This window comes from Macaca mulatta, chromosome 7, assembly GCF_049350105.2.
Source record: "Macaca mulatta isolate MMU2019108-1 chromosome 7, T2T-MMU8v2.0, whole genome shotgun sequence".
NCBI lineage: Eukaryota > Metazoa > Chordata > Mammalia > Primates > Cercopithecidae > Macaca > Macaca mulatta.
In genome coordinates this window covers 74,643,569-74,656,128 of record NC_133412.1, presented here as the reverse complement: position 1 = coordinate 74,656,128, position 12,560 = coordinate 74,643,569, and the positions used below count along the sequence as shown (strand labels likewise).

General features: G+C 45.5%; 1 protein-coding gene and 1 long non-coding RNA gene across 7 annotated transcripts in view; one reads left to right on the top strand and one right to left on the bottom strand.

Annotated features, from left to right (window-relative positions):
* The window catches only part of ALPK3 (alpha kinase 3), a 60,909-nt gene that overhangs the window by 22,380 nt on the left and 25,969 nt on the right, over positions 1–12,560 (top strand). For all 6 annotated transcript variants that reach the window (XM_077940164.1, XM_077940165.1, XM_015142928.3 and 3 more), the window contains one exon: positions 215–1,469. In XM_077940164.1, coding sequence (XP_077796290.1) covers positions 215–1,469 — 1,255 coding nt within the window. The remainder of the gene's footprint in view (positions 1–214; positions 1,470–12,560) is intronic.
* The window catches only part of LOC144330068 (uncharacterized), a 33,877-nt gene that overhangs the window by 867 nt on the left and 20,450 nt on the right, over positions 1–12,560 (bottom strand). The window lies entirely within an intron of this gene.

Here is a 12,560-nt window from a genome sequence, read left to right as displayed (position 1 = left end):
CCTTGGTCAGCCGCCACCCTTTTGCCAGCCTCAGTTCCCTCAACTGTAATGGAGGGTGTTGTATGTTGTGACCTGTGAGATGGGGCGTGGCACACAGCAGGGCTTGCAGTGGGGAGGGGGAAGCGTGCCCGGCTCTGAACGGCTCTGGCTGGGGGGTGTGGGGGCTCTCACCTCCCAGAAGGGGAGAGGTGGCACCTCATGCTCCTACCTCTAGGTGTCGAGAAGAAGATGCTGCCATCTACCAGGCCTCTGCCCAGAACAGCAAGGGCATTGTGTCCTGCTCAGGGGTCCTGGAGGTGGGCACCATGACCGAGTACAAGATCCACCAGCGCTGGTTCGCCAAGTTGAAGCGCAAGGCTGCGGCAAAGCTGCGCGAGATCGAGCAGAGCTGGAAGCACGAGAAGGCGGCGCCAGGGGAGGCCGACACGCTGCGCAAGCTCAGCCCCGACCGCTTCCAGCGAAAGCGGCGACTGAGTGGGGCTGAAGCGCTGGACCCCTCGGTCCCTACCAGGGAGCCTGAGGGTGGGACCCTGGCGGTTTGGCAGGAGGGAGAGACTGAGTCTGCTCAGCACTCAGGTTTGGGCCTGATCAACAGTTTTGCTTCTGGAGAAGTGACCACCAACGGGGAGGCTGCCCCCGAGAATGGGGAGGACGGAGAGCATGGCTTGCTGACATACATCTGTGACGCCATGGAGCTGGGGCCTCAGAGAGTCCTCAAAGAGGAGAGTGGGGCCAAGAAGAAAAAGAAAGATGAGGAATCCAAGCAAGGCCTGCGGAAGCCAGAGTTAGAGAAGGCAGCCCGAAGCCGCCTTTCTTCAGAAAACTGCATCCCCAACTCAGACGAGCCTGACTCCTGCGGGACTCAGGGGCCCGCGGGCGTGGAGCAGGTTCAGACCCAGCCCAGAGGCAGGGCTGCACGGGGGCCTGGGTCCTCTGGCACAGATAGTACCAGGAAGCCAACCTCTGCTGTGGGCACTCCAGACAAGGCCCAGAAGGCCCCTGCCCCGGCCCTGGCCCCTGGCCCGGGCCCGGGCCCAGGCCAGGAAATGTATTTCTCCTTGAAGGACATGTACCTGGAGAACACCCGGGCAGTCAGACTTCCGGGGGAAGACGGCCCCCAGACCCTGAGTGTCCAGGCGCCTGGAGAGAGTCTCAAGGGGAAGGCACCCATTGGGGCTAGAGATGAGGGGGTGCCTGGTGCTCCTGGCCAGCCCACACACTCCTTCACCCCCCAGCCCACTAGGCCTTTCAACAGAAAGAGATTCGCCCCTCCAAAGCCCAAAGGAGAGGCCACCACCGACAGTAAGCCCATTTCTTCTCTGAGTCAAGCTCCAGAATGTGGGGCCCAGAGCTTAGGGAAGGCCCCACCTCAGGCCTCTGTCCAGGTGCCGACACCCCCTGCCCGGCGGAGACATGGCACCCGGGACAGCCCACTGCAGGGGCAAGCAGGCCACAGGACTCCAGGAGAGGTAAGTGTGGGTGTTGGGTGCCTGGAGGCTGCTCTGGGAAGCTGACCTCATGGAAACTTGCTGCAACTGCTCCAGCAGCCAGTGAGCGGTGGGCTATTTATAGAAAGGGGTGGGGAGGGACTGGAGTGCCAGCTACAGGGACCGCAGGCATGCCCTTCGCCCCAGCCCGTTTCCTGATGCCAGGCATGTGGGCAGCACAGCCTGACTGTGACCCTCTTCTGGGAGTGTAGGAGTTCACAGCCAAGGGGACTGTGCCCTGGAGGGAGATGGAAGAAGATAGTATTCTCTGGGGTGGGAAAGGGGGTCAGTGGAGAGCTTTCTGTGGGCTTTGCTGAGGCAACAGTGTTTCATGGGGGAGATGGAGGAGCAGGTGTGTGCTCTAGTGTACAGCAGGTGGTGGCAACTTGGCTGCTCATGAGATTTTTAACAAAGCTGAATGTCCAGGAAATGCTGGTTAAATGTGGGTTTATCTAAGGTTCTGAAGTCAGGCATACCTATAAGCAAATCTGACTGCCTTAACATGGTGTGATCTAGAGCCAGTTGTAAAACTGGAATAATAATAATAATAATACCTACTTCATAGGGCTGCTGTAAGAATCTGGTGCCTACTAAGAACTAAGTAAGTGGCAGTTGGGATCAGATACGACTATGGTGTGAAACAGAAGAAAAGTGTTTTACTTGATAACAGGAGTGCCATCACCTTCTAGGGAACAGGTAGCCCACAGAGAAAAGATGATGTTTTGTGTGGAGACAGGGGTAGTGGAGTGTCCACTCCCCAAAGAGGCAATGGGTGGCAGCATTAAGGAGCTTGAGGGGCGGGATTGAGAGGGCAGGAAAGAAACAATTTGTCCCTTTTGGTTATTGCTTCATGTTTCAGGGGCTTAGAGGGCATTATTTCACAGAGGTTTTGGGAGACAGAGTGTTTTATAGTGGAACAGAAAGAAGACAGTGTTTCTTATGAGTGACAGAAGGAGAAATATTTCAAGAGTGGAGCTGGGGTGGATAAAATAGATGGAACATATTTACACTGAGAAATACTGGTTATTTATTTGAAATCCCAATTTAACTGGGTGTCTAGTATTTCTTTCTTTGGTTTTTTTGTTTGTTTTTTGTTTGTTTGTTTTTTGAGATGGAGTTGCCCAGGCTGGAACGCAGTACAGTGGTGCGATCTCAGCTCACTGCGGCCTCCAACTCCCGGGTTCAAGCGATTCTTGTGTCTCAGCCTTCCAAGTAGTTGGAATTAAAGGTATGAGGCACCATGCCTGGCTAATTTTTGTATTTTTAGTAGAGATGGGGTTTTGCCATGTTGGCCAGGCTGATCTCGAACTCCCATCTCAAGTGATCTGCCCACCTCAGCCTCCCAAAATGTTGGGATTACAGGCATGAGCCACCATGCCCAGCGCAGTATTTCTTTTTGCTAAATCTGATAACCTTAAGTGGAGACAGCCTCTGGTTTTGGTGAGAACTAAGATGAAACTATTTCTTGGGGTAGAGGAAGCAGGAGTTATGGATCCGGGAATGGCTTCATGGGGGAACAGGAGGAAAGCAGTGTTTCCCAGGGATAGGGACAGAGGACAGGTGGTTTCTCGGAGCAGTGAAGGGAAGCACATGAGGGACAAGCTGATACAGCACCTCGCAGAGAGCAAAGGGGAAAGGATGCTTTGTGGAGAACAGGAGGGGCTTTCCCACGGAGAGAACTTTCATGGCGGGAAGGAGAGAAAGACTAGTTTCAAGGGTGACCATGGGAAATGGTTTTATTTCATGGGTGCTAAGGTCAGACTGTAGGAACAGTAGTTCAGAGGGCTTTGGAGTGGAACAAACCTCAGAGACTTCAAACTAGACTTTCTGGAACCTGTTCCTGACTCTTGCCCCCCTCATGCCTGGTCTCATGTAGTTTTGGCCAATGAAGTGGTAAGTTCACAGTGGCCCAGGGAAGGCTTTGTAGGGCTGCTGCAGATGCCTGACAGCCCACAGGCTGGACAGCAGGGCCTTTTGGAAGAGATGGCTCTCATAGGCCCTCATAGCTCATTTAGGAAGGGACCAGGCTGTTGGCCAAGTTAGTGTGCAAATCTAGCTTCTCTGCCTAAAGGGTGAGGAACCCCATACCAGATGGTGGCATCCTCCTGGTAGGGCCAGAGGAAGTACCAGCCCCCTCTTCCTTGCCTCTCAAAGGTAGGAGGAGGGGCTCAGGCAGTGTGGTACCTGAGAGGTTGTCTGTGTTGGTTCCACTGCTCCTACAAAAACCTCATGGTTAGGCCGGGCGTGGTGGCTCACGCCTGTAATCCCAGCACTTTGGAAGGCCAAAGCAGGTTCATCACTTGGGGTTAGGAGTTTGAAACCAGCTTGGCCAACATGGTGAAACCCCATCTTTACTAAAAATACAAAAAATTAGCCGGGTGTGGTGGCTTGTGCCTGTAATTCTGCCACTTGGGTGGCTGAGTCAGGAGAATTGCTAGAACCTGGGAGGCGGAGGTTGCAGTAAACCGAGACTGCGCTACTGCACTCTAGTCTGGGCTACAGAGACTCTGTCTTAAAAAAAAAAAAAAAAAAAACCAAACCAAAAAAAAAAAAAAAAAACCACCCACAGGCACAGAACAAAGCCAAAAACCTTTTTTTTTTAACTTAAAAAAATTGTTAAATAGGTCATACATGTGAAACACGTTTAACATCTATGTATGTATACTTTTAAGCTGTTGCTTTTTAGTGGATGAATTTGATTTTTTTTTTATTTGGGACAGGAACTTGCTTTGTTTGTCACCCAGGCTGGAGTGCCTTGGTGCGATCATGGCTCACTGCAGTCTCAACCTCCTGGGCTCAAGCGATTCTCCTGCCTTAGCCTCCCAGGTTCCGTGCCTGAGACTACAGGCGTGTGCTGCCATGCCTGGCTATTTTTTTCTTTTTTAAAAAATTTTGTGTAGAGACAGGGTGTTGTCATGTTGCCCAAGCTGGTCTCGAACTCCTGGGCTCCAGTGATCCTCTCACCTTGGCCTCCCAAAGTGCTGCTATTACAAGTGTGATAAAACAGCCTGGTCTGTTTTTTCATACTCTAATCCTGCCAAATTTTTTTGAAAAAAAAGTTATATTTTTATTATTAAAAAAATGGTCATAGTAGAAAATATGGAGGAAACTGAAAACTTGAAGTAGAAAGTAAAGGCCAGGCACAATGATGCCTGTCATCCCAGCACTTTGGGAAGCCAAGGCGGGTAGATCACCTAGGTCAGGAGTTCAAGACCAGCTTGGCCAACATGGTGAAACCCCATCTCTACTAAAAAAAATACAAACAAAATTTAGTTGGGGGTGGTGGTGGGTGCCTGTAATCCCAGCTACTCAGGAGGCTGAGGCAGGAGAATCACTTGAACCCAGGAGGCAGAGGTTGCTGAGATTGCACCATTGCACTCCAGCCTGGGCAACAAGAGCAAAACTCCATCTCAAAAAAGAAGAAATAAAGAAAGAAAAAAGAAAGTAAAAATCCACCTATTATCTACCATCCAGAGATGATTATCACCCAAGAGATGAAGGGACATCTTGGTGTATCTACCAATCTTTTTATGTGTATATGTAGTTTATGTAGGTTTTTACGCTTTTGTTTTTTTTTTTTTGAGACAGAGTCTCGCTCTGTCTCTGGAGTCTGCGTGGTCTCGGCTCACTGCAACCTCCGCTTCCCGGGTTCAAGCAATTCTCCTGCCTCAGCCTCCAGAGTAGCTGGGATTAGAGGCGCCTGCCACCATGCTTGAGTAATTTTTTGCATTTTTAGTAAAGACGGGGTTTCACCATGTTGGCCACGCTGGTCTCAAACTCCCGACCTCAGGTGATCTGCCCGCCTCAGCCTCCCAAAGTGCTGGAATTACAGGTGTGAGCCAGTGCGCTGGCCTTTTTAAGCATTTAATATGCATTTTTTCTGATCCAGTTTTATATCCTGCTTTCTTTCTTTCTTCTTCTTTTTTTGTTTTTTTTAGATGGAGTCTTGCTCTGTAGCCCAGGCTGGAGTACAGTGGCATGATCTCAGCTCACTGCAACCTCAACCTCCTGGGTTCAAGCGATTCTCCCACCTCAGCCCCTTAGTAGCTGGGATTATAGGCACATACCACCATGCCTGGCTAATTTTTGTATTTTTAGTAGAGACGGGGTTTCACCCTTTTTGGCCAGGCTGGTCTTGAACTCCTGACCTCATGATCTGCCTTAGCCTCCCAAAGTGCTAGGATTAAAGGCGTGAGTATCCTGCTTTCTTCTCATCATTTCATGAGCATTTGCCATGATTTCTAAAAAATCTTCAAAAGAACTTTATTTTTAATGACTATATAAGATGGTATAGTACAAATATTTTAACCTTTTTTTCATAGTTTTTATGCTTTCCTTCCCTGGTCTTAGATTAAGTAGTAATCTGTATTTTTGCTAATTTTTGTTGTTTGAATTCTTTCATTTGATTTTTAAGTTAATCTGAAAAGTATTTGGGTGTATAATATAGCATCAGTCTCTGGCTTGATTTTTGACTAATAGGTAATTTTCCTCAACATTATTTGTGGAATATTCAAACCATATCTATTATTTAGTTTTTCTTTCCTGATACACTAATTCTTATACATACTAGAGCCAATTTTAATTCCTACATATACATCTGTCATAATGCATTCATCTGTGTGTTGATTTTTTATAAGACAATCTTGTTTGAATTTTTACAGGTTTGCTTTCTGGCAGGGCAAGTTCTTCTCTTACACTCCTTTAAAATTTTTTCTTTTTTTTTTTTTTTTTTTTTTTTTTTTGAGACAGAGTCTCGCTCTGTCGCCCAGGCTGGAGTGCAGTGGCCGCATCTCAGCTCACTGCAAGCTCCGCCTCCCGGGTTCACGCCATTCTCCTGCCTCAGCCTCCCGAGTAGCTGGGACTACAGGCGCCCGCCACCTCACCCGGCTAGTTTTTTTGTATTTTTTTTAGTAGAGACGGGGTTTCACCGTATTAGCCAGGCTGGTCTCGATCTCCTGACCTTGTGATCCACCCGTCTCGGCCTCCCAAAGTGCTGGGATTATAGGCTTGAGCCACCGCGCCCGGCCTAAAATTTTTTCTTAACTATTATCTCTTGTTTATTCCTCTAGGAAAACTATAGAATCATTGTTTGAAATTCTCCAAACTCCTAGATACCATTGTTTTTTACTTTATAATTTTTGTTCACCATTTTTTAAATAGTCATGAATTACATTTAACAAGATTATAAAGCCTGTTAAATCCTTTTGTGGATAACTAAAGGCATATTTGTATTTTGAATGGGCTTTTAGTAAAACTTTGGAAGAACCAATACCTTAGTATTTAGCCTTCTCATTTGGGACCACAGTCTCTATTTCCATGATCCAAATCTTCTTTCTCATCTCTCTTTTTAAGTTCTGTTTGTTTTTTAATTCATTTGAGCCCAGCGTGTCTCTTGTTAGGATTCGTTACTTTCAGGGTCCCTGTTTCTGGGATATTATGCCAGTGCCCTCTTACTCTGTCTTGATTTTCTTTCCTGGGAATAGGGGTACCTCTGGAAGCTCGAGTTAGGCGTCTCTCATGGGTATGGATGAGGAACAGATGGTAGAGCTGGGGCATCTTGAGTTGTTAAGAATGTCTGCTTCTCCTCCAGCCCAGGCATGCTGTTCACACAGCTCTCTCTCTGGGCAGGAGGTAGCTGATGAATGGAAACTAGCCTTCAGTGCCCTCAAAGTCTGCTTTTTATGAGACTTTTTTTTTCTGGGACTGCCTCAGATCTCTGGAGCTGAGGTACATAGGGGAACATGGTAGAATGCACCATCTGCCAAAATCCTTGGAGAGGACCATGTAGGTGTGGGAGAGCCCTGCTGAATGCTTTGAGACCTAAGTGTCTCTTTTTGAGAAGCCTTGAAGGTCCTGAGGATGATCTTCCAAAGGCATGGGAACTCTCCTCTCACAATCAGGGCTCTTTAGTTTTCAGGGAGGACATGGATATAAATATCTTTTGAGGGCTGTTGAATTGAGGGAGATTGAGGAGAGACATGATCCTTGCCTTGAAGAATTATCTACTGAATTGAGGGGACTGGACTCACTAGAAAGAAGTGCAAAGAGGATGTGGTGAATGATGACAACAGAGGACTTTCAGAGAGGGAGAACGGTGTGGTCTGGAGTCACCAGTGAAGGCATCTAGAAAGAGGCCAGACTGGTTGGCATCATGTATAGATTTATTATGGGAAATGCCATATTTAAAAAAATTAATATAATTTTAAAATATAAAAGATAATATTCTCAGGTGGAAAGGAATTAGCTGAAAGAGAAAAAGGAAGACATTCTGGGAAGGATGAACAGCATGAAACAAAGGTGAGATTGTGGGCTAGAGAGGGAATGTAAAACCATCCTATCCTAATTTTGATACCTAAATGCATTGAAAGCTTCTCAACATTTTTTCTTCCTTTCTATGTCTTGTGTACTGCTTTGGTTTGTTTAGCACCAATTGTAACATTATCTAAGGCCAGGAGTGACACAGAAAAGGAAGAGAACTAACAGTTATTCAATATCAGCTTCTGGTAGTGCTGGGTTAGATAATTCAACTACTGAGGACAGCTAGAAAAGCTAGGCAAAATATAAAAATATCTGCTTGAAGGCACTGGAGAGCTGACAAAGCGAAGAATTACTGGGCCAGGATCTGGGAGGAGATAGAAATCTAGAATAGTAGTCCCAGCATTTGACACAGCTTTTGTCCTGGGAGGTATTTCTTATGCCAGAAGAGGAGAATGAGAGACTGAGCAATAGTTTAGATAGTCTCATGAGACTAAGGAGACAAAAATTAGAGCCCATGGTCTCAAGAGTGGGAGCCCTTGTAAGCCCCCTGGGTTTTGGGTTGGGACCCTGAAGGTTTGTACCCTAGGAGAAAGGGGAATCAAGTAAATTACTCTCACAGTATTGAGGTATTGATGAGCTCCAAGTCATGTGGTAAGAAATATCTCAATCCCTGAAATTAGAATTAGGTGGTTCAAGATACTTAGTGCCCTCAGGCACCTGGCAGAAGCAAACAAAAATCATATCTGGGGATGACAGCATCATCTTAAGCCTCAAATTATTTTTAAAAAGTATTTCAAATGTAATATTCAGCATGAAATGAAGATAAGTCCACAGAAGATAGAAATTGGCCCACAGGTTGCTGGGCACACTGGCTCATGCTTGTAATCTCAGTACTTTAGGAGGAGGCTGAGATGGGCGGATCACTTGAAGCCAGGAGTTCGAGACCAGCCTGGCCAATGTGGTGAAACCCTGTCTCTACTAAAAATACAAGAATTAGGCCAGGCATGGTGGCTGACGCCTGTAATCCCAACACTTTGGGAGGCTGGGGTGGGTGGATAACAAGGTCAGGAGTTCAAGACCAGTGTGGCCAAGATGGTGAAACCCTGTCTCTACTAAAAATACAAAAATTAGCTGGGCGTGGTGGCGGGTGCCTGTAATTCCAGCTACTTGGAAGGCTGAGGCAGAGAATTGCTTGAACCTGGGAGACAGAGGTTGCAGTAAGCTGAGATTGCGCCACTGCACTCCAGCCTGGGTGACAGAGTGAGGCTCCATCTCAAAAAAACCCAAAAAACAAAAAACAAAAATTAGCCAGGTATGGTGGCACATGCCTGTAATCTCAACTACTTGGGAGGCTGAGGCACGAAAATCACTTAAACCTGGGAAGCAGAGGTTGCAGTGAACTGAGATTGTGCTACTGCACTCCAGCCTTGGTGACAGTGAGATTCCGTCTCAAAAAAGAAAAGAAAAGAAAAGAAAGAAATTGCCCCATAGGTTTCCAACTTTTGGAATTATTAGACGTGAATTGTAAAATTAAAATTAGTTTACCTCCTTCATATATTGAAGGAGATAAAAGATAAGATTGCAAATTTCACCAAATACCTAGAAACTATAAAAAGTGGAAAAGGCCAAGCGCAGTGACTCACACCTGTAATCCCAGCACTTTGGGAGACTGAGGCAGGTGGATCACCTGAGGTCGGGAGTTCGAGACTAGCCTGGCCAACATGGCGAAACCTGTCTCTGCTAAAAATACAAAAATTAGCTGGGTGTGGTGATGCATGTCTGTAATCCCAGCTACTCAGGAGGCTGAGGCAGGAGAATCGCTCAAACCCAGGAGGCAGAGGTTGCAGTGAGCTGGGATCACGCCACTGCACTTCAGCCTAGGCAACAGAGTGAGACTCGTCTCAAAAAAAAAAAAAAAAAAAAGAATCATTAGAATTCTGGAATTGAAAAAATACAATAACTAATATTATTTATTATAGTTATGGCAGTTTCATTTCTGGATAACATGGAGTAAATACACTCCATTCTGTATCCCCCACTGAATGCAGCCAAAAATGTAGGCAAAATGTATGATACACCCACTTGACGACTTTGAAAAGCAAATAGTCACGGACAGATTGGGGATGAAGACCAGAACTCAAAGTACCACTGAACCTACAGTGTTTACTATTTTTTTTTTTCCCCTTCTGGCATTTCCTGGCCTAGTCTTAATGCTGTCTGAAACCCAGATGTAAACATTAACATGGGCAGAGAGAGCTCCAGAAGCTCTCTAGATCAAGCTTCAGGAATGGAAAAGAGATTTCTTGGCAGTGACAGTGGTAGCAGTAGAGGCCACAGGCGCCTAAAACTTTGAGAGAAGAGAATCTTCCCTCTCCATTCAGAGGAGCTGTGATCCTAAGAGTGGGACAAGCCCCTGTTCCTTTTTTTTTTCTCCTGGGTCTCTTCCTTGGTGCAGATCACACACTCATGTGTGAAAGTATGTGGCAGAGAGGGGTAAAAGAAGCTCCAGCTATTTGGCCAGAGGACTGAAAAAGGGGGCCCTATGGGGGAAACTATGGAGAGGGAAAAGCTTGGGAAAATGACCTCTGAGAATCATTAATGACCTCTGGGTTTATAAACTCTTTTTACATTTCTGGGCTCATTCCCAAGCTGTTCCTGCATGGATCTGATTCTGAAGAGCATATGAAAAACTTTGAGAATGAAATACTTGGAGAATAAAAAACTTTGAGAATAAAAACACTAATGAACCATCATTCAAGTCCCACACTGGCCACTGGGTGGCACACACACATGGCGGATCCAAATAGCCCTGCAGGCTGGGTGTGGTGGCTCATGCCTGTAATCCCAGCACTTTGGGAAGCCGAGGCAGGCAGATCACTTGAGGTCAGGAGTTCAAGACCAGCGTGGCTAACATAGTGAAACACTTTCTCTACTAAAAATACAAAAAATTAGCCAGGCATGGTGGCACATGCCTGTAGTCCTACCTACTTGGGAGGCTGAGGTGGGAGAATTGCTTGAACCCAGGAACCTGGGAGGCAGAGGTTGCAGTGAGCTGAGATTGTGCCATTACACTCCAGCCTGGGTGACAGAGTAAAGCTTCATCTCAAAAACAAGACAACAACAATAAGAAAACCCCAAATAGCACCAGAAAGGCTTGGAAAATATAACCGAGATTGAAGCTATAACCTCAGAGGCCTGAATGAAATTTGTAGCCTGAACCCAACTAGGTAGATTGCCTTCCAAGACAAAGATGTTAATACTCTCCATAAGATTTAAACAAGAATCAGAGTCTTGTAATATTTAAAATATCCAAATACAATAAAAGTTATATGGCATATGAAAAATCATGAAAATCTCCACTTGCATGGAAAGACAATCAAAGAGTACCAATGCCACAGTGACACAGATGTTAGAATCATCTGACTTTAAAATCATCTGACTTTACTATAAAAATGTGGCAAGTAAGGGTAAATACTCTGGAAACAAATGGAAAGATAGAAAGTCTCAGCAAAGAGGTAAAAGACTAGCCTGGGGAACATGGCAAAACCCTGTCTTTACAAAAAAATACAAAAAAATTAGCTGGGTGTGGTGGCATGTGCATGTAGGCTGAACTATTTGCAGGGCTGAGGTGGGAGGATCACTTGAGCCTAGAATGTTGAGGGTGCAGTGAGCCAAGATCACACCACTGCACTCCAGCCTGGACAAAGTGAGACCCTGTCTCAAAAGAAAAAAAATAAAAGAAGAAGAGGTAAAAGATATGAAGAACCAAATATCAATTTTATTTTATTTTTATTTTTTATTTTTTTGAGACAGAGTTTTGCTCTTGTTGCCCAGGCTGGAATGCCTGGCACACTGCAGTGGCATGATCTCAGTTCACTGCAACCTCCACCTCCTGGGTTCAAGAGATTCTCCTGCCTCAGCCTCCTGAGGGAGTAGTTGGGATTACAGATGTGTGCCACTACACTTGGCTAATTTTGTATTTTTAGTACAGATGGGGTTTCACTGTGTTGGCCAGGCTGGTCTTGAACTCCTGACCTCAGGTGATCCACCCACCTTAGCCCCAAATATCAATTTTAGAACTGAAAATTACAATAACTGAATAAAAAGACTCACTGGTTGAGCACAACAACAGAATGATAGATGACAGGGAAAAGTCAGTGAACTTGAAGTTAAAGCAATAGAAATTATTCAATCTGAACACATAAGCCCACACAGAGAGAGAGAGAGAGGAAGGGAGGGAGAGAGAGGGGGAGAGAGAGAGAGAGAATCAGAAAAATCAATGAACAGAGCCTCAGAGACTTGTGGTGCAGTATCAAAAAGTCTAACACTTGTGTCACTGGATAATCAGAAAGAGAAAGAACAGTGGTGCGGAAAAAAAAATACGTAAAGGAATAATGGCTGAAAACTTTCAAAATTTGGCAAAAGTCACAAACCTATAGATCAAGAAGTTCAGCAAACCCTAAACAGGAAAAGCCCATAGAATTCCACATCCAGAAATCTCATAGCCAAACTGTTGGAAAGTAAAGACAATGAAAAATTCTTGGAAGTAGCCAGAGAAATGTAATACATTATTTATAGGGGAGCAATGATTTGAATGACTGCAGATTTCTTATCAGAAACAATGGAGGCCAAAAGGAAGTGGAACAACATATTTTTTTAATGCTGAAAAAAAAAGAACTTTCAACCTATAATTCTACATTTAGCAAAAATATCTTGAAGTATTGAAAGTGAAATAAAGACATTCTCAGATAATGGAAAAAACAAGAGACTACATTGTCAGCAGACCTGTTCTAGAAGAATTGCTAGTCTGGGAGC